A 26233-nucleotide genomic window follows, 5' to 3' on the forward strand; every position below is an offset into this window, starting at 1 on the left:
TGCTAACATACGCATTGAAGGCGTTTTCAGCATTGGACAGGGCATCATGGGCATTGTGACCAGTTTGCCACCATGTAGTCCCATGTACAGCAAACTGTTATGCACTGTGTGTTCTGACACCTTTCTATCAAGGCCAGTATTATGTTTTTCAGCAGTTTGAGCTACAGTAGCTCTTCTGTGTGATCTGACCAGACAAGTTAGCCTTTGCTCCTCATGTGCATCAATGAGCTTTGGGCAACTGTGACTCTGATGTCAGTTCACTGGTTGTCCTTCCTTGCACCACTTTTTGTAGGTGTTAACCACCTCATAGCGGGGACGCCTCACAAGAAGATCTGATACAGTATTCTAGCCATCACTATTTACCCATGTGAAAGTCACTTAGATCTTTTTGCTTGTCCATTTTTCCTGCTTCCAACACATGAAATTCAAGAACTGACTGTTCACTTGCTGCATCATATATATTCCTTCCCTTGACAGGTGCTATTCTCACAATATAATCAATGTTACTCATTTCATCTGTCAGTGGTTTTAATGTTGTGGCTGATCAGAGTATAATGCTAGAATGGAAGTCATCCTACCACAAACATCTTGTTTATCTTTGGACTGACTTAATTGGCACTCTTAAGTTGACAATCTCAGAAAATGATTTATGATGTAATAGGGATACAATTGTCTGACTACCTCACCAGTGAGTGTGCATGGGTAAGACACCTAACAATATATATCCAGCTACTTCAAATCCCGATATTAGGTTACTGTATAAACTATTCATTGTTTTACATGTACTTCCTATTCATGCACTGGGCAGTTATATCCTTGAATGTTTATACTTCCTGACACAGAGATCAAGTTGGGACATTACCTGGGATAGTTTTCTCATAGCAGCCATCCATGAAATAGCAGCAGTTTTCTAGTAAACATTGTGTTCTAGTAACATTCTTGTAGCAGGTTTCATACAAAAAACGATCACAAACTAAAAGCAAAATACAAGGTTTTATAATTAGATATAATAAGAAAAAAGTATTAATTCAGCATAATCAAAACCCTTTGTTTTCTAGAAATTAATTGAGCTAGAGTATGTACATAATTATATTTTTATCTTCGTATAAAAAAATACCCAGATATATTATTTAAGCAAGTAACTACAGGCAGCCTCAACTTGCCTGATACACTCCAACTTCCTCATCTTCATGGACATATTTTAGAATTGTCATAACTTATATTTAGGTAACATGTATGATAAGGGGTAGGCTGTGGAAATAGATAGATGTGGTGGTGTCTAAAATAACATAAACATACAAGCATGCCTTTTCATTTCATTCATAATTTGGACAAACCGGAGGCTTGGTCATTATGCTGGTAAGTGAAATAGGCACCAAAGCTTAATGAGTTCTTTTGACATACCACCAGGGTTCAGAGTGCAGGAGCTCAGGGTGTAAAAGGGAAAAAAAAAATAAAAGAAACACACAGAAATTAAGTACAGACAAGGAGAATACAGAATGTGTAGCCAGATCAGGCAAATTGAACAGAACAAGTGGCTACATTTCACAGTCGAGGAGAGTAGCAAAGGGTCAACAACCAGATGGACAAAATCAATAGCAGCAAGTCTTACAAGTACAAGCTTGGTATGACTTTATATTGGAGTAGTGGATTTACATCCCTCCTACATCACCACCATCACTCCTGTGCTGTTTCACCCACCTCCACTATAACTTGCATCATGTTGGGCGCACACGTCTCTATGGTGTCAATGAAGGACGTGAACAATGTCAATCAAGTAAAAAAAATTAGCAAAGTATATCATGTGAACCACATGGACATCATTTAGAGGTGTGATCAGCTTTAAAGGGACACCATCGTCACCCAGACCACTTAATCTCATTGAAGTGGTCTGGGTGCAGTGTCCATGACTCTCCAAGCCCTGAAATGTAAAATATTGCAGTTTTAGAGAAACTGCAATAATTACCATGCAAGACTGTCTCTAGGGACTGTATCAGACAGCCACTAGAGGGACTTCTTGAATTCTAACCGACTCTGAGTCCCTTAAACGATGCTGAACATCCTCACGCTCTGAATGAGGACATTCAGTGTCAGCATTTAGGCAATGCTTTTCTATGGGGAGGGCCTAATGCGCTTGCTTTGCTGGCCACACAAATGCATTAAATGCCTTGCTGTAGTCCAGGCTCTCAAGAAGCTACAGACCTATTTCTATTGCAGGGAGTTCACTATGGTAACAGACCACAATCCCCTCTGCTGGCTAAACCGAGTGGCGGCAGTGATAAGCAACTTCTGACGTGGAGCTTGGAACTTCAACAGTACAATTTTACCATTCAATATGGCAAAGGCCAGTCACATTGCAATGCTGATGGACTGTCTAGGAGAACAGATGGGTAGCCCATCCACCTGCAGACTGTGACCCTTGCAGAAGGGTCTCAGTCTGGCAGCAGGACTCTCTTTGGGGGGGATAAATGTGGCAAAAAGGAACTTTAATGTGCCACATGGCATAAGCAGCAGAGCCTCCCTCCTCTAGCTGGAACAAAAAAACAGATTGTGATACAGTCTCTCATGCTAAGATATCTGCAGGGCCAATCTAGATATGCTTTTGTTGTCAAGGTGGACTTGCAGATGGGGGAAGGAAAGTGTAGAGATAATGGTGTAGTTTGTATATCTTTTTAGCTGTGGGAAATAAAGTCAGCTGCTCCTGCTTACATCAAGAAAAGGCTTGCTTGTTTCTTTCTTTGCTGTAACAATCTAAGGTCTGCTATAATGTTATCGCTCACAGGAGAATCGCTAGCAGTTTTTAGTTAGACAGAATATCCTGCAATACTCTGTAGTAACTGGAAAGATCAGGGCAGTATACGGAAAAATATGGTGGAGAGGAGGGGGTGGTAAAGAAGTCAACAACTACATAAATCCTAATCTTTATTGCCCTAGGGCTTATGTTATTAGATTACTACTTTCATTGGAAATAACAGTAATGGCAATGTTAGTTTAGAGGTACTTCTTGGTTTAAGAAGAACTTCATACCAACTATGGAACAATGTAGAAGAACTTTGAATGTAACCAAAATGAAAAAAACAAACAAACATTTGAGAGTCACTGATATATTGTTGTTACTGTTAGGACAATATGCTGAAAACAAAGTAAAAATCTTCTAAAGTTTTATTGAAGACACATAAAATGTAATATGAAGGTTTAGCAATGGAAATGTATTGTCCCTGTTAAATAAAAGGGATGAAATAATCAAGGGAACATATTTAATGGGGCTGTGCTTCTACTTTTTCATGTTATTTAGAGATTGCAGTAAATGCCAGCTTTACATCTATTGAGGGACAATGGTCTAACTACGCAGCAAATTCTGATTATGTATTACTGTCATCAATTGCCACATGAGTTTAGTAAATTAGATATTAGTATTGCCATAAATATTACTGGCACGTTTACCCAGTTCATAAATGTGCCTTTAACCCCTTAAGGTCCAAACTTCTGGAATAAAAGGGAATCATGACATGTCACACATGTCATGTGTCCTTAAGGGGTTAAATAACTAGACAAGCCATTAACTAACAAATATCTACCTAAAAAAAAAAGCCTATACAATCATTGACAGTTAACTTACCTCCATAATAGTCTACAAGCCATCTTTTTACCAGATGATGTGGGTGGTTGATGCTAAAAGCCAATGCATTACATTTGTCTGGAAAATTAAAATAAATTGTTATGTAGTATTATGACATTACTATCAAATCTTCTTACAAGAGATGAACTGTGAAAATAAGGAAGTACTTTATGCTTTAGTAACAGTTGCACATGCAAACGTTTTTTTTTTTTAACTATAAAACACATTAAAAAAAATGTTTCACTCAATATAACTTTCCATTTAGTACCAGCTGCTCTCCATGAGAGCAGGCAGGAACAGAATACATTGCTGCAATTGTAGGCAACTTGTTGAAATGTTTATATTTTTGCAGCTAGTGAATTTATTCAGTAATTGAATGGACACTATAAGCAATAAAACAACTTTAGCTTAATGGGGTGGTTTTGGTGTATGGATCATTCCACTGCAGTCTAACCGCACACTTTCGTAAGGCAATAAAAATACCCAACCACTAAAATACAGAAAGCAGCAAACCTACTAAATAGTGTGCCCTCTAAAAACACCAGAACAATAGTATAACAAATAGATAAGTAGGAATGCAAAACAAGAGATAGACACTTCTAAGGTGTAGATACAAAAATATATACAACCTTATATTAACGAAGTGGGAGATATCTATAAGGAAATAAATAAATCGCACATAGTGTAATACAGAATAAAAATCAAGACACGCAGGATGACTATATAAAACTCACAAAATAACAGTGAATTCCCTTGGAAGAAATGCGTCGGATTACAACTTTTGGAGGACTTACTTTTGATGCTATTTATACCCCCTTGGAGTGGATTACATGCTGTTTTTACTTGGACCTTTTGTAAGTGCATTGTATAATAAATTATTCCAGTTCTATTTCTATCTACACTATCATTTGGTTTATTTTACTTTACAAGCAAAAAAAGAAGATCTGCCCCATATACTTTGAAGACCTCTTCTGACTAAGGATGATGGGCCTGATATTCACTGCTATTTTGTAAGTTTTATATAGTCATCCTGCGTGTCTTGATTTTTATTTTGTATTACACTATGTGCGATTTATTTATTTCCTTATAGATATCGCCCACTTCGTTAATATAAGGTTGTATATATTTTTGTATCTACACCTTAGAAGTGTCTATCTCTTGTTTTGCATTCCTACTTATCTATTTGTTATACTAACCACACACTTTCCTTTAATTTAGGAGTTAAATCACAAAAATTAAAAGTCCCAAAGGGAACAGGTTAATTTATCCAGGCTATACCAAATAAGACATGGAAGTAACCCTAGTCTGAATAAAATATATGCAAAAGTAGACGAATTTAAAAGAGATTTAAAAATTACAAAAAAAAGTATTAAGTATGACGAACTAAAACTAGTCACGTGTTCTTGGAGGGGCCTGCTGGACAGCCTTTTGACTCAGGACTATGGGCCCTGCAATATACCTTGCCCAATGCACATGTGAGTTATATACTTTTGTACTCCAGACAGAGAGACCGACTGTTAGCCTTTATTCCATGGAACTGTTTTGGTCATGGGACCATGTGCACGGTCGGTCAAAAATAAGACTTCCAGGAAATTCCTTAACCCCTGAACTGATCTGGGTGATTTTTGGATATTTTGGTTACCCAGATCAGGGCTATCAGGGGGTGTAACTTTTGTGGGGGTTTTGTGTGTTTTCAGGCATTTGGGGGGATTTGTAAAAATGTATGTTTTTTTCTGTGCTTGGAGATAATTGGATTAGTACAGTTCCTGATCCAATTATCTCCCAGGCACAGAGGAGGGATTATTTGATTTTGTATGGGAGTGTCCTGGACCCGAGAGCCAATGTGATTGTGCATGTATTTCTACTGTGGTTTACTCTCAGGTCCAGGGGGGAGTGCTACTTGCATGGGGACTGTCATAAAAGGCCAGTTGTGGCTACCATTAAAGTGAGATTCGTTTTACCCTTCATGAAGTCTAGGCTCATGTTTGGGGGATAGGAGAGCTATATTCACACTCTGGAGAGCTATAATCACTATACTCCCTTGGATCACAACACTTACTCTTATAAGAGTAGCCTGCTTCGCTCTCGGGACTGGGAGAGGTCTACCCACTGGAAGCTGGATCCTGGTCTTGGGTCCAGGGTGGGTGGAGGACAGTAAGACCTCAACCAAACTGCAGCGGTTTGTGGGGTTTATGGTGGTTATGGTGTTCTAGTGCAGTGTTTATGGTGCTCGCAAGTGCTAGGAAGCAGCGATTGATGGAGGTACCCGGTCGGGTGCCAGGCGGTCTGTCACATTGGTGGCTTGTCATGTTAAGTATCCAAGTAGGCTCTAAAACACACATGGCAGTGAAACACAGTTAACTAAGGAAGGAGTGTGTCATTAGAGAGAAAGCTACCAAGCTAAATGTCTATTGAATGTTCACTAAATGCTAGTTCCATAATTAATCAATACTCTTTCAGAGACAAATTTCTCAATCACCCTGAACACATGTTACCTCACCCTGGGAACATAATTGATTCAATATGAATGGACCAAATGTTTTGCCTGTGCAAAAATCTAGTGTATATTTGTACAATACAGTAAGAAAAGTAACAGAGAAGAGTTAATACAGGATAACAATATTGGTTATTAGACATATAAAAGTATAAGATAAAACCACAGTGGTTCTGGGAGCCCAATTACAATTGAGGGAAGAGAACCAAAAAAAATCACAAAAATCATTGAAATGGAAACTAGGCTTACACCCCAAAAAGGGATGTGGTGGGTCCTAGATTATGCCAGTGGGAAAAGGTCAGAGTTTTCAGTTATACTGGGAAACAATTGGTGGGGGATAGAAAGGAGTAAGAGACCAAGCCAAAGGAAAGAGGTATAGGAGGTGGTATGGAAGAAGGAGAGAAACAAGCCAAGGGGAAGCAACAAAACAAGGAAATTGACTTTTATAAGCCTGCTCTTTAAGGTTTACATATAGCGTTAAAGATTTAATAGCTTCCTAAATATCTTACCAGTCCCCATATTTATCTGTGGCTCTTAAATCTGTTTCCCATGCTGCAAGGTAAGTCAATGAGACCTGTGTGGAATGGTTGACCAAGATAGAATGCAAAGTCGTAATGTGGCATCTGTGGGGCAGAGCATCAATGCAAGTATGTTTAAAGGCAGTAAGTGGTACTGAACTTGCAAGTGGAACAGGTGGAAAAGACAGCAAGCTGTGCAACTGGATGTAGTGAAAGTAAACAAAAGTATAAAGAAGAGAAGAGCCTGGGAACAAGGATCCTTTATAAAGAGGATGCTTGCAACACTCATTTTCCAAATGAGGCTTCATGTGCCGATCTAATATCCAGTTGATGTTAATAGTGCTGGATGAAGGAATTTTTCAAAGTCCATGTTGGGAATAATACACTTTGCCTATATTTACCCAGGGCTTAAGATACAGATGACAGGATGTTCAGTCTGTTTAAAATTGGTTAACATGTCAGCTATCTGAAATAATATATTGTATCTATATCCAATGCTTAGTGAATATACCCTTAGACAATTAAGAGCTGTATAATATCAGGTAACAAGTAATAGGTGTTAAGAGCCGTAGAACATCATGTATCAAGTAATAGGTGTTATATCCTGTATTCTTCTGTCTGTCGGCCTTATTTCCTGTTTTTCTCCCTTTGATCATAACTGCATAGTGATATGATTTTATAACTGAGTAGTAAAGATCTTTAATTCTGAGTGCGCATGCATATTACTTTGGAGTGCATAGTTATAGTGAAAATTAGCTTTGAGCAAGGCCCGAACATGAAGATACACCTGCAAGCTTGCTATAGGTTAAGATGTTGTATTGCTGATGCCTTTGTCCTCAATCATATGGAAGGCATATTAAAAAGCTTGAAATGAGTGGTATATATTTATGGTGTTGAATGCTGCAGCCGGTAAGGTTTAAGTCACCTGCCTATTCAAGGTTGGCAGGGGTGGACCTTATGGTATTGGTTATTAATATGTTTCTGCTCTGGCTATATATATATATATATATATATATATATATATATATATATATATATATATATATATATATATATATATATATATAAACTATGGTAAGCCTCTGGGTGGTTTTAGAATCCAGAGATTTTTGGTTAAAAGTGAGTAACATTATGGTTACATTGTATTTGTAAACTAAATACAAGACCACTGTCTTTTCTTCCACATATCTGTGTCAGTGTGGTTTTTTTTTTCAGTGTGTATTTTATTACAGTTATATATCTGTGTGGTTATGATTGTACAGTGTGATAGATTCTAACTCCTGCAGTGTACATGTTAACTCCTGAAAAATCAACAAACATTCTGCAGCAGTAGGTTGCAGGACAAAGGGCAGAGAAGGGAAGAGCAGGATACGAGACTGAGAAGTGCAGGGCAGAGATAAGAACTCCTGATCCCAGGGGAAAGTGGGATAAAATAGACAACGACGATCAAACTATCCACAGATAGGGATAATTTTAAGTACTAGACTCCTAGCTGGAACTGGCAGCTTCTGGGATCAGAGTGATTTCAAAGATCTCTTGCCAGGACTCAATTTCGACTTGCAAACTGAAAAAATTGGGAATTTGACCCCTAATTAGTGATTAATGGGTTAAACAGGGCTGAATTTCCACAGAGTATGCACCTGTCTACAGGTGGATGACCTTTAGGGGTCCCTGTGTTCACCACTTATAATGTGCTTTTTTGAGCTTAACTATATACTGTACTGTAGTAATCAATCACAACAAGCTGATCAAGTAGGCTGGATCATTTAGTGATACGGGGACATTTTGCAACCCTTTAGGAAGTTTCTGGCAGAGTTTAGTGTAAATATCCAGGGAGCCATGCAGAAGTATTCACCAATGTGTGGCGAACGTGACCTCGCCACGGGCTCCTGGAGGAGCCTGCTTGCCAGCATCCTGCCCACCGTCTATGGGCACTGCAGGGAAAGGCCATGTTTGGCCTCTAATAAAACAGATTACTCCCAGCAGACTACTCCCAGCATCCTCGCTCATGTGGGGGGGGGGGGGGGGGAGGGGGGGCAGCAATACTGCTATAATCACTGCAATACCTGCTATACTCTCTAGGAGGAGAGGTCTTCCCACTGGGAGCTGGATCCAGGTTTTGGTCCAGGGTGGGAAGAGACGGCGAGACCCCAGTCAAGCTGCGGCAGCTAAGGGGGGCTACAGTGCGTATGATGTCCAGTGCGGTGCTTATGGTACTCAGCGAATACTAGGAAGCATGTTTGGCGGCAGCGGTGGAATTACTTCCTAGTGACTGGAGAAGCATCCTGGGGACACCGGAATCGCATGAATAACAAATCGAGGAACAGCGCTAGCAACCGTGCAGCGTCCCTGTCTGCATAGGAACTCAGCAGGATGGAGCGAGCTAGCCCCGGGCAGCATCCCCATATGTGGGCCGCAAAAAAAACAAGGTTTATTGCAAAAAGTACAATAGAAAATAAGTTGTATAACTGCACTAGATGTCCTCATGCTCCTAGGGCTTCAAAGTAAACAAAAGAGCAAATTTATTTTAAGGAAACATGCATTTCCATATAACCAATGTTTCAGCCCAACTACCTTGACATATTAACTTTGGTAATGGGACTGATATGGTGAATGTATGCTGCTGCACAGCTGTAAAAAAACAAATGACGTTATCTTGATTTTGAAGTCCTATGAGTGTGGTCTTCATTTTGGCAAACTTTAAATTTTAATCAAACTTGATGATCTCTGCCAATCCAATGGAGGATATTGTGCATGTGTAGCAAAACGCTGCGTGGACAATCAGCATGGGAAGCTTTCAGGGACTCCATGCAGATCTAATACACTGCCCACAAATCCAACATATTGCCCCCAAATCTAATACACTGCTCAGTCCCCTCACTCTAAAACACTGCCCTCCCATCTAATACACAGCCTCCCGCAGCCCTGTCCCCCTCTCTAATACACTTGCCCCCTCCCTCCACTCTAATACACTGTGCTCCCTCCCCCAATCTAGTACACTGCCCTTTAATCTAATACACTGCCCCCACTCCCAGTCCCTTGCTATAAAACTATAGACTGCCCAGTCCCTTGCTCTAAACCACTGCCCTTCCATTTAATACACTGCCCCCTCTAATACACTGCCTTCGCAGCCCCATCCCCCCATCTAATCTAATACAGCCCCATCCCCCCATCTAATACACTTCATCCCTCCCTAGACTCTAATAAACTGTCCTTTATTCTAATACACTGCCCCCACTCCCAACATTCTAATTTAATACACTGCCCACAGCGTGGACTAATGCTTAGCACTCTTGTGGCCCGCAAAGCACATGATTGGCCGTGGCAAGGAAGACAGGATAGATCTTTATTGTCTTGCAGCTGGTCACAGCCACAGCACAAAGCTGCCCCAGGGAAGGCGGGCCGCAAAGATAGTCACAAGTTTGACATGCGCAATCTACAACTACAAAAATTGTAAATATAATTAGCTAAAATTGCATTGAATAATAAAACAAAATAAGAGCAAACATATGAAATGTATCTCAGGGTATAGTTATATGGGTTTAAGCCAATCAGAGTGTTCTTTGTCATTTTACAAGCGTTGGAAAGTTCTTTGGAATTTTCCCACGCTTGTAAAATGACACAGAGCACTGTGATTGGATGGCTTGAAATCCATCCAATCACAGTGCTCTGTGTCATTTTACAAGCTTGGGCAAATTCCAAAGAACTTTCCCACGCTTGTAAAATTACAAAGAACACTCTGATTGGCTTAAACCCACCAATCAGAGTGTTCTTATCCTAAGTGCAAGGCGGGGCAAGGCTTTATAAGCCTTCCCCCGCCCTGCGGAGCTCAGTCTGCGCGGAGCCCTCCATGGGTGAAGATGGATTATTTTTTTTGCGCTCCGGTTTTTTCTTTTCCGTCGGGTTTTTTTTTTGCGCTTGGGTTTTTTATGTTATTTTTAGTTCGACGGGTATGATGGTTTTTTTATTTGCCCTTTTTTGGGGCTGAAAAATGAAGATTTTAGAAAAAAGAAGACGTTGAATGGTAAGTTTAATTTTACTTTACAGGTTAGCAATTTTATTCCCCCCTCACTATTTTTTAGGGTGAGGGGGGTAGGTAGAGGCATTTTTATTTTGGTGGGTGACTAGGGGCTTGAGGACCCCTAGTCACCTTGATGGGGGGGGAGCGAGGGGGAAGGGAATTGACTTAGTGCCCCCACCCGCCGCTCAGGGGTGGGGGCGGGTGGAGGACAGTAGGTCCCCCCCCATTATCATTATGCCCCACACGCCGCCCAGGGGTGGGGGCCGGGGGGAAGGACAGTAGGTCCCCCCCCCTTATTACCATTATGGCCCCCACCCACCGCCCAGGGGTGGGGGCCGGGGGGGGAGGACAGTAGGCCCCCCCCATTGTAATTTATGGCCCCCACCCAGCGCACAGGGGTGGGGGCGGGGGGGGGGAGGACAGTAGGCCTCCCTCATTATCTTTATGGCGCCCACCCACCGCTCAGGTGTGGGGGCCGGGGGGGGGACAATAGGTCTCCCTCCCTTATTTTACTTTAGGGCCCCTACCCGTCGTTTAGGGGTGGGGGCCAATAGGTTTTCTGTATTTTTTTTTTTACAGTGAACAGCCACAGGCTGCTTACTGCTTACTAGACATGCCCCTACTCGCGGTATAGCGAGTAGGGGTATATTATTTACTAATACTAAGTCATTTTTACTTAGTGTTAGTAAATTTGGCTGAAAGACCAGTTTAGGTCTTTCAGCCTTTTAGTAGATAGCTCCCTGATACAGTGGGAATTAGGGAGTTATCTACTAAGCGGCTGCAAGATGCAGCCACAGCAATGAATAGGATTGGAGTTTCATTCATTAGAATGAAATTGCGATCCGAACAAAGTGCCGAATTGCGTTCTAAAACAAACTAACATACTGTTCTCATTCAGTTAGAACGCAATTCGGCAGTTTCGTCTAAAATGACAGGAAGCATCGCGGGAACACAGAGGAAAGCTAGGGATCATGGGAAAATTGCTCTGACCAGCAGAAATGAAGCACACTTTGCTCCTCCGCTGGTCTGAGCTGGTCAAGCGGAGAAATCCTCCATAAGACAAAGAGTCCCTACTTTGTCTTATGATTTTAAAGAAAACTAAAGAAGACAGGAAGAAAAGAATAACAGATCCTGAGAGAGGGGGAGAAGAGGAAGAGATTGAGGAAAGGTAAGTTCGGCATGACAGTGCCGCTTTAAGGGTCGTACTAAGGCAACCCTTCCGAATAACTATAACCATTGGGCCTTTATTTAATATTTGTATAAAAACATTTTAAATTAATATTTATGCATAAACTATAAAAAAAATTACAAATATAAATACACACACACACACACACACATAGATATATATATATATATATATATATCTCAAAAACAAAACAAGTTTGGTGGGGAAACATTGTGATTGAATACAATGTTAAACAAAACTCTGCACACCAGTCAAGCCATAAGACTTGCTTTTCCCACAGAAATCACAAATTTGTAGTGATGTTACTACCGCAAAGGATTCTGGATGGGCATATGCAATTTAGTTTAATAAAGAGTCACATTTTTGCCTCATTCCATTTTAAACACGGATTCCTTTGAGTCTGTGTTTGCTGTATACAACAGCTTTGAAACACAACTTAGGAAAAGATGCAAAGCCAGAGAACCACTCATGGACAGCTGGTTCATTGTTAATGCAGACCATCAGCATGAGGTTGGTTACTGGCTTGCTATTGAGGCTTGGCAGTACTCGCGAAGCAAAAAACAAAAAGTAATGATGGGGAGAAATTGTAATTGAAAACCCCTTCCACCTGAAGTCTGTGTATAGTCAATACAATGTTAAACAAAAATCTGCACACCAGTCAAGCCATAAGACTCTGGGTGGGCATATTTATCCCCACCATAACGTTTTTGATTACCCAGAATCCTTTGCGGTAGTAACATCACTGCACATTTGTCAATTTATGTGGGAAAAGCAAGTCTTATGGCTTGACTGGTGTGCAGATTTTTGTTTAACATTTTATTGATCTATTTCTATATAAAACAATGCCATGAATTGGTTAACCCCTTAAGGACCAAACTTAAAATAAAAGGGAACCATGACATGTCACACATGTCATGTGTCCTTAAGGGGTTAAACTCAGTTTAACGTTATGTCATTTAGTGACGGTTTGGCTAATAAAATATATACATTTAATTTTTAAACCTACCTAAATCTAAGCCTTGTCCACTTTAAAAAGGCATGGACTGACCTCAGCTATGACTAAGATAAGTGCCAACACAAAGAATTATCACAAAACTAATGAAGATAGATAGAATATTATTTATCTGCTATTGGGTTTAGTGGATGTATTATCATTGCACATTAAATTACAACTTACATTGTAAACAGCTGACAAAAACAATAACCATGAAATATCCCTTCATTGTTGAGTTCAAAGATTCTCAGCTACTGAGCTATGTCAAACACACACAACTTATACAGAATTACCAACATCACTGTACAACAAATGATGTCATAAACAATTGGAATGTGCTAGGATAACCACAAATTTGTTTCATTCATAATAAAATCCTGCTGGTTATATTCACTCTTTACCAGCTTCTTCCAATCCTTGCTCAGTACACAAAGGCAGATCTAGGTAATGTCTGAAAGATACAGATCTCTTTATCAGATAAGTAATTCCTGCAGATTTGGCAATAAGGAAACGACATGCATAACGCATGAACCAGCTAATTCAATGATTATACACCAATGTCCATCTGTCAATGAAGACCATGCAGGGAGAATGATTATAAGCAGCAAATAGTAACACCTTAAATTCATAGTCAATTGATGGACAAGGCTGCAGGAGTCATCATCAAATCATAACATGCAGACTGTGTTTACAATAGTTTGTGTTTCAGAGGTTATACTGCCAAGAGGTTATGCTGCCAACATGCCCTGGAGCCATTCCACAGTTACGTGTCAAACCGGTTTTGAGTGATAAGGTAACATCACAACAGAGATTGCTCCAAATTGAAATTTTGCCTTGAACATTAGCAATATCAATTGTATCCACGTTTGGATAGATTTTCTCAGCCCCAGTTTGTGCCAAATCATTCAAAAACTGTACCGCTGGACAACACCAGGGGTTGGTTTCATAGCCAATATGCAGGGCTCAGAGTGCTCTTTTAACGTAATGGGACAGTGTAGTCACCAAAAAACACCTTAGTTTAATGAAGCAGTTTTTGTGTATAGATTATGCCCCCGCAGTTTCAGGGCTCAATAATCTGCCATTTAGGAGTTAAAACCCATTATTTCTGTTTATGCAGCCCAAGCCACGCCTCCCCTGGCTGTAATTGACACAGCCTCAATAAAACCAAAATTGTTTCATTTTGAATCAGATGTAACTTACCTGAAATGTTTTTATCTCCTGCTCTGTAAATTGAGCTTTTTCTTTTTCCATTCTTTATTTTTGTTGTGCAGAGATAACGGTACAAGTTGTTTGAAACACTTTAGCAGGAGTATGGTTAACAATAAAGATTAAATGCATATGTCATAAATACGGCACTTTTTTGGTTTAAAGTAAAGAAAGTAGATATAAACATGTTAAAACAGTATGGAATTAGAATGTAAACACATAAGAGTACAATAAAACAAAGGAAAACATTCCATGGCTAATAAAGATCCCTAGGCCCTCATAAGCACATAACCAGTCAGAGGAGTAAAAGTAACCACTGTAATGACTGCACAATAGCCCATTGAGAATCACCCCCAGTCGCCATGTAGAGATCATCTAACCATTAATACCTGTAAGACACAGTCCCAGTATTCAGACATAGGCCTGTTAGCATACAACCAGTCCGCCACCAGGGACATGTCAGTCAGCAACGATTCAGCTAGATGCCATGGAGTAGGTTGCCGAGGATCAGCAGCACGGCGGTAGTCAAGTCGGAATAGCCAGATGTGGTGATTAGAGATGCATGATCCGGTGCCTCGGGAGGTCCGCCATAAACTGTGAAGTAGCCCATCTTTGGGGGTCTAATATACTCTCCACTGTGGTGGCCTCTGTGTCAATTGTTAGTGTCCTGGACCTGGCTTTAGGAGCCGTGTGTGACTCAGACGACTGGTGTTGCTCAGCTTTGCACACAGAGGGCGTCAAGAGCCCAGAGGGAGAAAACCTTCTCCATGGAGTGCTCTGAGTTTATGCTCAGTCGCCACCATAAAAGGTATGTGAATCCTCCCACCAAAATAGCTGAGAATAGGGCCTCAGGGTAGATTGCAATGACCCCCACCGGTCCAACGGGGGGAGGCATGGCCAGCACCACGCGGAACAAAGGATCCGGCCAGTTGTAGGCGAGCAGGATAACATGGCAGCGGCCATCTACCCCTCTCACTGCCTGAGAAGGCCTCAGTCATAGAGATGTTATTTCTCCCCTCAAGGGGCTAAAACACGAATTACAGACCTAGCTTCAGAACCAGCTCCTTAGAGTGCCATTAACTGCCACTTTTCAATGCCAGTCAATCGACCAAACTGCTTTTATGAATCAAAAGGTTTGCAGATTATGGGAGCTGTTCTTCCATGCGACTACTCAGCATGGTGTTCCAGCCCCATCCCTGTAAATTGAGCTTTAATTACAGACAGGAGGCTCCTGCCGGGTCTAGAAAGTTATTAAGCAGGAGCCAAGAAATTGTAAATTAAAAAGCATTTACAATAAAGGAAGTATAAACATTAGATGACTCTTTACAGGAAGTGTTTAGGTTTAGTTGGGCAAGCCACATGCAGGGAGGTGTGACTAGCGCTGCATAGACAAAGTTATTTAACTCTTAAATAGCAGAGAGTTGAGCAGGGAGACTGCAGGGTCATGATCTATCCACCAAAACTGCTTTGTTAAGCTAAAGTTGATTTGGTGACTGAGGTGTTCCTTTAACTAGACCACTAAGAACTTGCTTGTTTCAGAAGATAGAATGCAAAGATTAAGCATTGTAAAATGTTTCATCTCTGTGAAAAGGTCACGTGACATGGTTCAATAGAAAATACAAATTCTAATTGTGGATTGTTTTTAAATGTGTCTGCCTGTCTAAAGTACACATTACAACATTGATCAGTGTATTAAAAGCTAGCATAATTGCATATTTCCCTATAATGTGACATGTTTATGTATTTTCACATTTATCAGAATGATATATATTTTCACATATATCAGAAAATATACTTTGCATTCAGCAGTCTGGAGTGGTTTAAAAATAAATGAATTACAAAACAAACTACTAGTTTTTCCAATATTTTCACTTCTTGGTTTGATCTTCGTCTTTTAGAAAGAATTCCATTTTAGAAAACAAAAATAAAACACAAAGAATTATATAAAGCTGGTCTTTTATTTTGAAGGAAGGAAACAGGTTTATATACAGCAGTCATACAAACATTGTGATGGTCAGTAATAAGTCAATATTTTGCATTATAAGCTCTGTAACTGAGTTGTCAGCAAGTTTAACTTACTATTACAACACAGCAGTCACTCTCTCGCTGTGTCTTTAATGGAACAGTACAAGATGATGAGCTGATAATGTAACTACAGCACTTTTTGCAAAATGCCTTAGATAACCCTTGGCTTCTCCTTAAAAGAGTTAGAAAAGAAAAAAAAAAAATATTACTATGCAATGAAACTATTCCAATCAAGATGGTCGCAGATATGGTATAAATCACATATCTATCTGCCAAGCACCATTCATTAGACGAACATTAGAATTGTTGTATTACATAGACAGAAGAAATGGTTTTGTATTCTCGTACTGAGGTCAATAAAAATAAATGACCGCCTACACAAAATGTTCCATTGCTCAAAATGGGATGGTGTGAAACTTTTTACCAATGAAGTTATAGTGCCAACCTAGTAAACAATTACCTACGACAAATAGGAGACTCTGTACAATGATCCTCCAGTATTACACTTTGAATAAAAAACAAACAAAGATACCGCATGCGTCACTGAAACCAAACACAATGCTACATAGGTTTCATCGAAATATTGTTCTTTCTTAGATTAACAGCAAGTTTAAACATCGAACATTTCTGTTGCTGCTTACAAATGTTCAATGTGTAGACGGTGGTCCATGTCACAATTACCAGATCGCAGATTAATAACCCGTTTATGAATAGTGTATATAAAGCATAGAAAATGATTGTATTGTAAAGGAAAAATATGAGATAATAGCATGGTGTACACATTTTGTATAAATAAAGGGTAAGGGCTCATGAAATTAGCTGAACACACCATAATTACAGCATGAGCTGACAACTTGCAGCATTCTACCTTTTACGCTGGGTATACATGTTCTAGTGACAGAGACTTTGGTTATTCACATGTATTTTTCATTTAACTCACCAGTAAGGGCGGAACAGAACACCATCACAAAATGTAGTAAAACATCCCCTCATATTTTAATTTTAGTGTACATTTATTACAGCCTGTGTGAATATACTACAGTCCAAAACCCTTTTGGTTTTGTGGGCATAGCCATAGCATTAGTGTAGAGCACTGCTCATATTCTTAATAAAGCCATGTACATATTAATAATTACCGTTTTGAGGAGATTGTCTGACTCTTTTGGTAAGTATCACTAATTTTACAGTCTAGTCAACATTAATCCTTTCTTTTTAAGCAATACGTTACATAAAACTAGAGAAAAATCCCCAAAAGTCTGTCTTTGAAATTATTAGTGCAATACTATACTGAATACTATGTTAATTAATGAAGTTTTGTGTAAGCGCGAGAAAACAGGTTTGTGTATAAGAATTAAAAATTCTTTATCCAGCCCTCCTCAATATTGCAATGCTGAAATGTTCAATACATGACTACTTAATCCGGGTACTTTTCAATTAATAACTCATCACTTGTTTTTCAGATTGTTATTCACAAATCAAAAATGCATATCATTTAAACACGTCACGTACTTAATAATGGCAAAAGATTGGAATGTACCGAATATAGTTCAAACCGGGTGTAGAATGGATCCTAGTTTTGCCTAGGAAGGAAGACCAGTTGGTGAGGGACAACCCAGCTATAACTTGCTATATTCTAGGCATATACTGTATCAGTAGAGATAGTGATTACCCCTGATTATGCCCTTCAGCTGTCCACATCCAAAATCTGTCTACATGAACATATACTATGTGGATAACTGAAAAGTTTAAACATATAGTTCATTAAACCTGCATATTAGATGCATTAATTGTATTTTGGCCAAAAATTCCAAAAACAAACACTAACGTTTGACTTTTAGTGCAATTATCCACTTGATGAAATATGAATCTCAAGGCAATCATGGAGAATAAAATACACACTGCACTGGCTAAGCAGCCACTTCTCTAGCACATACAGCAGAGGAAGATCTATAACTTCGCTGATGGAAAAGCACTCCTCAATTTATTCATTCTTGATTGCATAATGTCAGGGATATATATGTAATTACTCTATGGGGGGTATATAAGCTGAGCAATTCTGGGAAAAGTTTTTGAAAGACAGGTATCATGAGCACAAAGGAGCATAACAGTTTCTGTTCAGTCCACAGATTTCCATGAAGACTGTTTATGTCTCATTTATATTAGGCTACTACCAAAAACGTACATTTCCTTTACCCAAAATATGAACAAACAGTTCATTTAAAGGGTCACTCCAACCACCATGGCCACTTCAGTGATTTCAAGTTATCATGGCGGTAAGATTATATATGTGCAGTTTTATAGCTTAAAACACCGAAAATCCAGAGATATTGCTAATTGAGTACTGTAGTCTAGTTGCAGCCCCAGCACGTAACATTGTCAGCCCAGAACTCTGTTTCGGGCTGCTTAATGTCAATTATGTGCATTTTCTACATCTGTCACCAGCGTGCACTGCATGCTGCAGACAGATGTTAAAATTTCCCTCTTGATAACAGAACACCTGCAAGGGGAAGTTATTTCCCCCCTCCCTACCTGTGGGTGATCCCTCCTGCCTCCTTCCATTGAAAGCATTTTTGTCTGTAAAGAACACCTTCCTCCCTTCGCTGGCTCAGAGTGAGCAATTGGTCCAATCACAGGCTTCTCTAAGAGAAGGCTGCGTTTGGACTGTGTGCTGTCCCTGTGATGTGAGGACAAGGCATGGAAGGCAGTGCTGGGAGATTTACCCACAGCTGGATTCAAGGTAAGTAAAACCTTTTTTTTCTTTTACAGGTTTTAGTGGATTCCATGTAGGGGAATCTTATGCATAGTGATCAATATGAAATTTCACACAGAAAAGGTCCACCACTCCAAAAAGGATTAAAGTAACCCTTTAAGGTAAAATTTAGAGTAGATTTTAAAACTGAAAAATAAATGCATTGTTGTCCAACAAAAGGAGTTTTTATAATGTTGCTATTCACTTCCAGTTCCCTGCCTCCCACCCAGCAGTAAATTAAAATATAAAGTTGGACAACTGTGCTTTGACAAAGTCCACTGTTTTCAGATTTCAAAAAAAAAGTTCATACTTAATTTGAAACACTATATTTTCAAGATACAATTCAGTGTCTTCTGACCCTTCAAAAGTCTCAAAATGAGTATCAAATAGACACATAGGTTCAACACTTGGCACAGACAGAGGTGTACATTATATTGTTCAATGTTGGTAAGATGGGTTTTCCAAAATGTAATCCAACCTAGTAATCACAATTTTTATGCCAATGAAAACTGTAGAATGCAGAACATCATGGGCCACTTAAAAACAAAACAAAAAAACAAATAGAAAAAAATACACCATAGCCAATATTTAATTGGTTGCAGTGACAAACAGTCAAGTAACAAATGCACATAATTTAATTAAATCAGAAAACAGTAAAGAGTTTTTGCGTACAAAGTTAATTGGTAACAGTGAAAACTGGCATAGAAAAACCCTGCAAGTAGATATATACATCTTTAGTTGCCCAACAAAATTATTCAGGTTAGTGTTAGGGGAAAACAATAAATATAAATATATATATATGTATAAACACAGGTCACAAGTTATTAGTGAGCAGTTTTTCATCAAAATGTTTCTAGCTTCCCATGTTTTTTTTTTCTTCTATATTTAAACACCCTTTACATCCATAAATAAGGCAATTAAATTACTTTAATACATGATGTAACAAACGGTTTTCTTTATCATCTTAGAGCATTTGAGATGTCAGTTTTTGTTCTGCTACTAGTCATTTATTTTAAGCAAGCGGCTGTAAAAATATGTACATGTGACCGTTGTGTAAATAAAATGTATAAAGATGATTTTGCCCCCAAGTGCCTTACACGTACAATATGCATTCAAAACACTATATACAATATATTTAAAAAAAAAAAAAATTATTATATCTTTAGCTCTTTTAAATCATTGGGGGAAGGGATTACAGATTTTCAGTTTGTAACTGCACTGTCTGCAAAATGAGGTAATTTATGTGTAAAGTGGAAAGTGTTATAGATTTGGTATTGTTCAAAATCTTTGAGCTTTACACTTGCAGCTTTTGAAAGATCTGTCGGTCGGCAGTCACCTTAAAATGACATCAATACAGTAGAAGTGTGGGTTCGTCTGAGATCCAGTTAAGTCATATTCTGCAGTGTTCCTGATATCGTCATGGACCTACATGTCACAACAGTTTCAAGCATTGTGTTTCCTGGCTTGAAAATAGGAAGACACGGAGTGCACAATTATAAATTGGTTTCATCCCAAGATGGGTCATTCATGTTCTTTAGGACTTTTCTGATTAGTTTTTCAAGTTCCTTACGAGCTCTCTGTTCGTCCTCTAAAGATTTCTTCATCTTTTTGCTGTCCTGTTGATGAAGTTAAAAATAAATTACATAAAATATTAGCTGCATAAAGGGAAACGATAGTGCTAGAAAAACTATGTTGTATTCCTAGCACTATAGTTACCTATGAAATAGTAATAAATGCATATTTTTATTGCCCTCGTCAATTTCATTACAAATGTGAATATTTTTAAACCAAGATTCACGTTTTATATAGGTCCTTGAAATAAACACTTGACATATCTTTGCTGCTCCCTCTTCTGGTCAATACAGAAAACTACCAGTACAAATTATGAATAAACGTCAAACTATAAATGAATCACAAAATCCTAATTGATCTAGTTCAGTCAAATAAAAAAAAAAATATTTAAAGGAACACTATAGGGTCAGGAACACAAACATGTATTCCTGACCCTGTAGTGTTAAACCCACCATTTAGGTGGCTTGCCCCCGCCTCCCCCCCCCTCCTCCTCCCCATCCCCCTTAGAAAAGGTAAAAAACTCACCTTATTTCCATTGCCGTGCGGGCCAATGCCAATCAGCACTTCTTCATAGAGGTGCAGAGCATGGAGACGCTGAACGGCAGTGCTGCCAACTGTGCAGCACTGAGCCAGGAAGCATCTCCAGTAGCCATCAAAGGAGTGGCCCATTGGATGTGTCCCTAGGGGCAATGTAAACACTGCCTTTCCTCTGAAAGGCAGTGTTTGCATGAAAATGCCTGAAGGCAATGATTATACTGACCAGAAGAACTACATTAAGCTGTAGTTGTTCTGATGACTATAGTGTCCCTTTAAATAAAAATAAAAAGATGAATTTGACCAAAAAAGTTGCTGAAAAATGCAAACCTGCTTAAGTTCTTGAACTTCATCTTTTAATGCATATACTGTATCCACCAGGCTCCTGAAAACACAAAATGCAATACTTAAAATTACAGACTAGTTCTCAAGACATAACCAACATAAAATATTGTATTTCTTGTTATGTAGACATGTATTTGTTTTGCTTGACTAATAAAAATACTAAGTCCAAAAACACAAACCAATCACAAAGACAATCATAGATCTATAATTATCATCACGGGTCAGTATAGCTTACCCATGATCTTGTACTATAGAGTAACTCTTCCCTGTTCTCTTTATAAATTCTATTGAGACAGCTTTACTTTTTTTCATCTGGCTGAGCAGCCATGATGGTCGGATGCATATGCGTTGTTTACCTAGGGAAGAGATGGCAGCACGATGGACTACGGGAAGAAGGCAAGCTGGTGGAGACAGTGTTATGCCCTGGACAGTGTTCTGATGGGAAACCTTGGGTCTGGTCATTCACTTGGATGATACTAGGACAAGTACCACAAATCTAGAGATTGTTGCAGACAACGTACATTTCTTCATGGCAGGTGTTCCCGGATGGCAGTGGCCTCTTTCAGAATGATAATGCACTTTGCCACACTGCAATTGTTCAGGAATGTTTTGAGGAACATTATAAAGACTTCAAGGTGGTGCCTTGGCCTACAGATTCCCTAGCTCAATACAATTGAGCATCTGTGGCATGTGCTGGAATAACAAATCTGATCCATTGAAGCAAAACCTCACAACTTGCAGAATTTAAGAGATCTGCTACTAATGTCTTGGTACCAGACACCACTGGACATGTTCAGAGGTCTTGGAGAGTCCATACCTCGACACATTAAAAATGTTTTGACATCATATGGAAAACTACACAAAGTTAGGCAGGTGGTTTTAATGTTGTGGCCGATTAGTGTGTGTGTGTGTATGTATATATATATATATATATATGTATGTATATATTAGACCTTCCCTTTAAATATTTATATATATTTATTGAGAGTGTCCATCTTATGAAGTGGGAACAAGAGGGAAGACTGGGCAGGGCAGAGTCTGCAACCTTGGACAACGGGGATCAAGAGCTCTCTCCCTTACTCCTCATACAGTAGGTAAATGAGGCAGGAACATACGTGTATGTGCTAATGTATATCTCTATGTTTGTGAGTTTGTGTCAGTGTATATTTGTGAATGTCTCTTAGCATAAGTCAGTGTCTACGTGCCAGGATATGCCTGTGTATGCATGTCAGTGTGTATGTATTTGTGCTTTTTATTTATTTTGTGTGTATCAGCGTGTGCCTGTGTATGCATGTAAGTGCTTATTTATGCATAAATTACAGTATGTGTTGGTGATTACATGTTGGTCTGGGATGTGTAGCAAAGTATGTGTTGGTGATTACATGTATATGAATGGCTAACTATATATGTATGTCTTATTATGGGGAAGACTAGATACCATAACCACTATAGTCTTATGTAGTGGTTATGATGACATGTATTCCCCTGCCACAATACTACAGTAATTAGTCTAAACATTAAAACAAAATTATACTTACCTGGTATCCCCAGATGACTAAATCTAAAGCTATATCAAGGTCCAACAATGACAGATATTTCACAGTACCTACTGGTCATGTCACTGTTTTCAATGTGTGCAATGTGCATATCCCATAAGTCTCTGTTGGTAGTTCATGGGTCACAAACAGAATTTATTTAAAAACAATAAAAAAGAAAAAAAAAAGGCAAACAAAGAGGTTTCACTCATTATAGGCAATGGCAATCCATGTTATTACAACATTTTTGACAGTTATACGACTTACTAGAAAATATATACTCATGTTCCAAAAATTGGGAAGATGGGCAATACTATATTATACTGTGAGATAATAATTTAATATAATATGAAGATGTCTATGCTGGTTATTGGTGAGATTTTAAATCTAAGAACAGTGCAGACAAAGCATAACTCACTTTTCTTCTATAACAGTCTGACCATTACTTCTTGTTTCTTCTACGATAATTTTCTCCTCTTCAGGAAGTAATACCTGGGGAGCAGACTCTTTGCGGGAACCTGAGGAAGGGAATTAATGTGCAAGGTGAGAAAACAGTAATTGGGAATCAATCAAATTATTACTGGTGCAGCTTTGGCATCATTCTTTGGTAAGAAACCTGTCACAGTCGATTTATTCAGCACTGACAAATAGTTGGTTAACGCAGGCACATTCTATTAACACAATGTAAGAACTATTTCTCTAAGGTAAAATTAGCATAATAGAAGCAAAAAAATCTATAGAGCACAGACTGAATATCCAATAATCTTCAGCTTGTGAAATGAACCCAATGCACATACATATAACATTTCTTAGCTTCTCACTTCTCACATACATTAGATAAAATGGGACTTCAAGAATGAAACTGATCAAAATAATTAATATCAACATTTACAGGCAGGACCCTTTTGTTATCCAACATACCTTTTCAGTACCAAAAAGAAATACACAACTATTACAAACAGGCTACACATCGCATTACAACACACTGAATAGGTTTAACATTGAAAGACTTACCTAAAAACAGGCATTTCAAAAGGAAACACAAAAATTTAAAAGAAAAAAAGAAAGAAAACAAAAAAACAAAAGCAGTGTTACATAATTTGGCAAACTTGTCATGTTCGACCCTAAAAGGGTCTTTTTTTTTCTTTCATTTTTTACATTGACACAATTTTTGTTTTTACATTAACACAAACATCCACTAACATGGAACAGTCTCACTATGCAACATGCAAATCACACCAGTGATGTGTTTTGTAATCCTTTACCCAAACACTTCACAAAATTGTAAAAAAAAAAGTACAGTTGAGTTGCAATAATAAAGTTTATTTTATTTAATATTTTTTTTAATGATTTTGATATGTGTGCGATGAGTGCTAACCATTCATTTTAAACATATGTTTACATTGCGGCTCTGTAAGTGTTTCCCTGGAGTCCCCTGGCGCCATCCAAGTGTTTAGTGTTAAACCTTTTTTGAACAATTTAACACTGAATGAGAGTGCCTGGGAACCTATGGCTCTGTCTCCAATATAACTATAATTAATTCAGAGTATAAAATTCTCATTTAGCCATACTATTTAAAACCAGCAATGGGTAGCAGTGATAGTTTGAGAGCCATCAGCCAACACTATCAACCCGTCACTGCTGCCCATCATTGCTCTACTAATGCAAAAGCCAGTGGCTATGATGCTTAGAATGTCCCTTTAACCCCTTAAGGACCAAACTTCTGGAATAAAAGGGAATCATGACATGTCACACGTCATGTGTCCTTAAGGGGTTAAGTAACTTTAGCAGGCCTATGACATCATAGTCAAAGAATATTAAAAGGAACTTTAGTGCACAATAACCACTAGCCAGGAGTGGCATCCTCCACAAATTACTTGTCAGATCTGTCCCACCAAGCACCTGCTTACAGATTCTCCTTTAGGAAAATCTGGTAAGCTCCACAGAGCTGACTGAGAGCATCAGATGAGCGGTCTCACCAACAAGTGTTGGTCCTGCATTGGATTTGCTTAGGTCAGTGAAACCATCCAGCTTCTCCTACAGGAGACAACTTAATATAATGCTGGCACCTGGGGGTCCCAGGTATGTTGTCAAACTGTGCTAAAATGCTTGACAGATTTCTCTGGGAGTGCATCAGAGCACTCCTGGCACCATAAACAATACTGCAGACTGGAGTGATCCTTAAAGTTTGACATTGATGTTAAGCTACAGTATGTACATTAACATCAGGCAACATGCAGAAGAATTAATAGCTGCAATTAACACACAATTCCTGGGAAAAAGGTGGTAGGAAAATGTCATAAAGTTAGGATTGTCTACATGGGAAAATAAAAAAATATTTACTACAGCCTAACACCAATGTTTTTATCATTCCTCAGTAAAGGCTTATGTAAATGCCCCTAGAATTATTAATCATGGTGTGGCATTCTGTGAGATAAAAACATGTGGTTATGTGAAAAGAAAAATTCTGGTAAGATGTTGACAGCAATTACCATGGAAAACCATGGAAAGTTTTGACCTTTGCACCAGAACTGTTCTTTATACATAACTCTTAAAGGTACCTCATTACTTGGCTCCAAATATGATCCAACTCTTAAGATCTGTTAAAAATGTGATTACTAATTTTTATAGGCTGCATAACTCCACTGGTACAATAGATATGCATAACACTAGATTAAATTGCATTGTAATGTAAACAATCTGCAGAAAGGAACTGCTCCAGTCAAGCATTGGTTTCATAATGCCAAGCAATGAATATTCAATACCTCAAATTCTTCTGTGTGGGACTGTACTCGCAATGACCTGTAGAAAATGTATTTTGTTTTCTCTCATAAACACCAAGGAAGTCAGGGTAGGGAAATCAACTTACAAATCCTCCTTATGATGTAAACAAACATTACTTTGTATACAAGTTTTGCACATTTGATTTAAATTTCAGAAATGACTTTCACTGCGGATGTTTAATACTATATATATATCTAGCATACCAGTAATCCAAGAAAGCGTTTGTTATTCTAATCACATTCGTGTAGTGGTAATCCCCATGTCCAAGATACCCACTTCTTAAGATAATTTTTAAGCTATAAATTATTGGAACGTTTCCCTCCTTTGTTTCTGTCATGTTTATCCACTGTAGGAGCCAAAGTGTGGTGATAGCAGCACCTCAGACTGCTGTACAATTTGCATTGTTCAAATATTTTTGGTTGGCACCTGGATAGCCTTATCTCCTCTGTATTACATGTGAGTACCAGGCAAGATAGGCACCATTTTTAGTTCTAGAATTACATTTCTATAATATTATTTACAATGTATTTCACCTAAGGTGTTTATCAGGTGTAAACAAACTAAATTAGACTAATAAACATAACTACTATAGCTTGTTTCTGGTTTAGCAATGGTTTGAAAGAAACCAGACTCTCCACAGCACTCAGA

General features: G+C 38.7%; 1 protein-coding gene across 3 annotated transcripts in view; it reads right to left on the reverse strand.

Moving 5' to 3' along the window:
• Positions 1-19386: 19386 nt before the first annotated feature.
• The window catches only part of ARHGEF7 (Rho guanine nucleotide exchange factor 7), a 149030-nt gene continuing 142183 nt past the window's right edge, over positions 19387-26233 (reverse strand). For all 3 annotated transcript variants that reach the window (XM_063459854.1, XM_063459861.1, XM_063459868.1), the window contains 3 exons: positions 23220-23319; positions 21252-21306; positions 19387-20431 (listed from right to left, as the gene is read on the reverse strand). In XM_063459854.1, coding sequence (XP_063315924.1) covers positions 20309-20431; positions 21252-21306; positions 23220-23319 — 278 coding nt within the window. In that variant the 3' untranslated portion in view covers positions 19387-20308. The remainder of the gene's footprint in view (positions 20432-21251; positions 21307-23219; positions 23320-26233) is intronic.

This window comes from Pelobates fuscus, chromosome 1 (assembly GCF_036172605.1).
Source record: "Pelobates fuscus isolate aPelFus1 chromosome 1, aPelFus1.pri, whole genome shotgun sequence".
Taxonomy (NCBI): domain Eukaryota; kingdom Metazoa; phylum Chordata; class Amphibia; order Anura; family Pelobatidae; genus Pelobates; species Pelobates fuscus.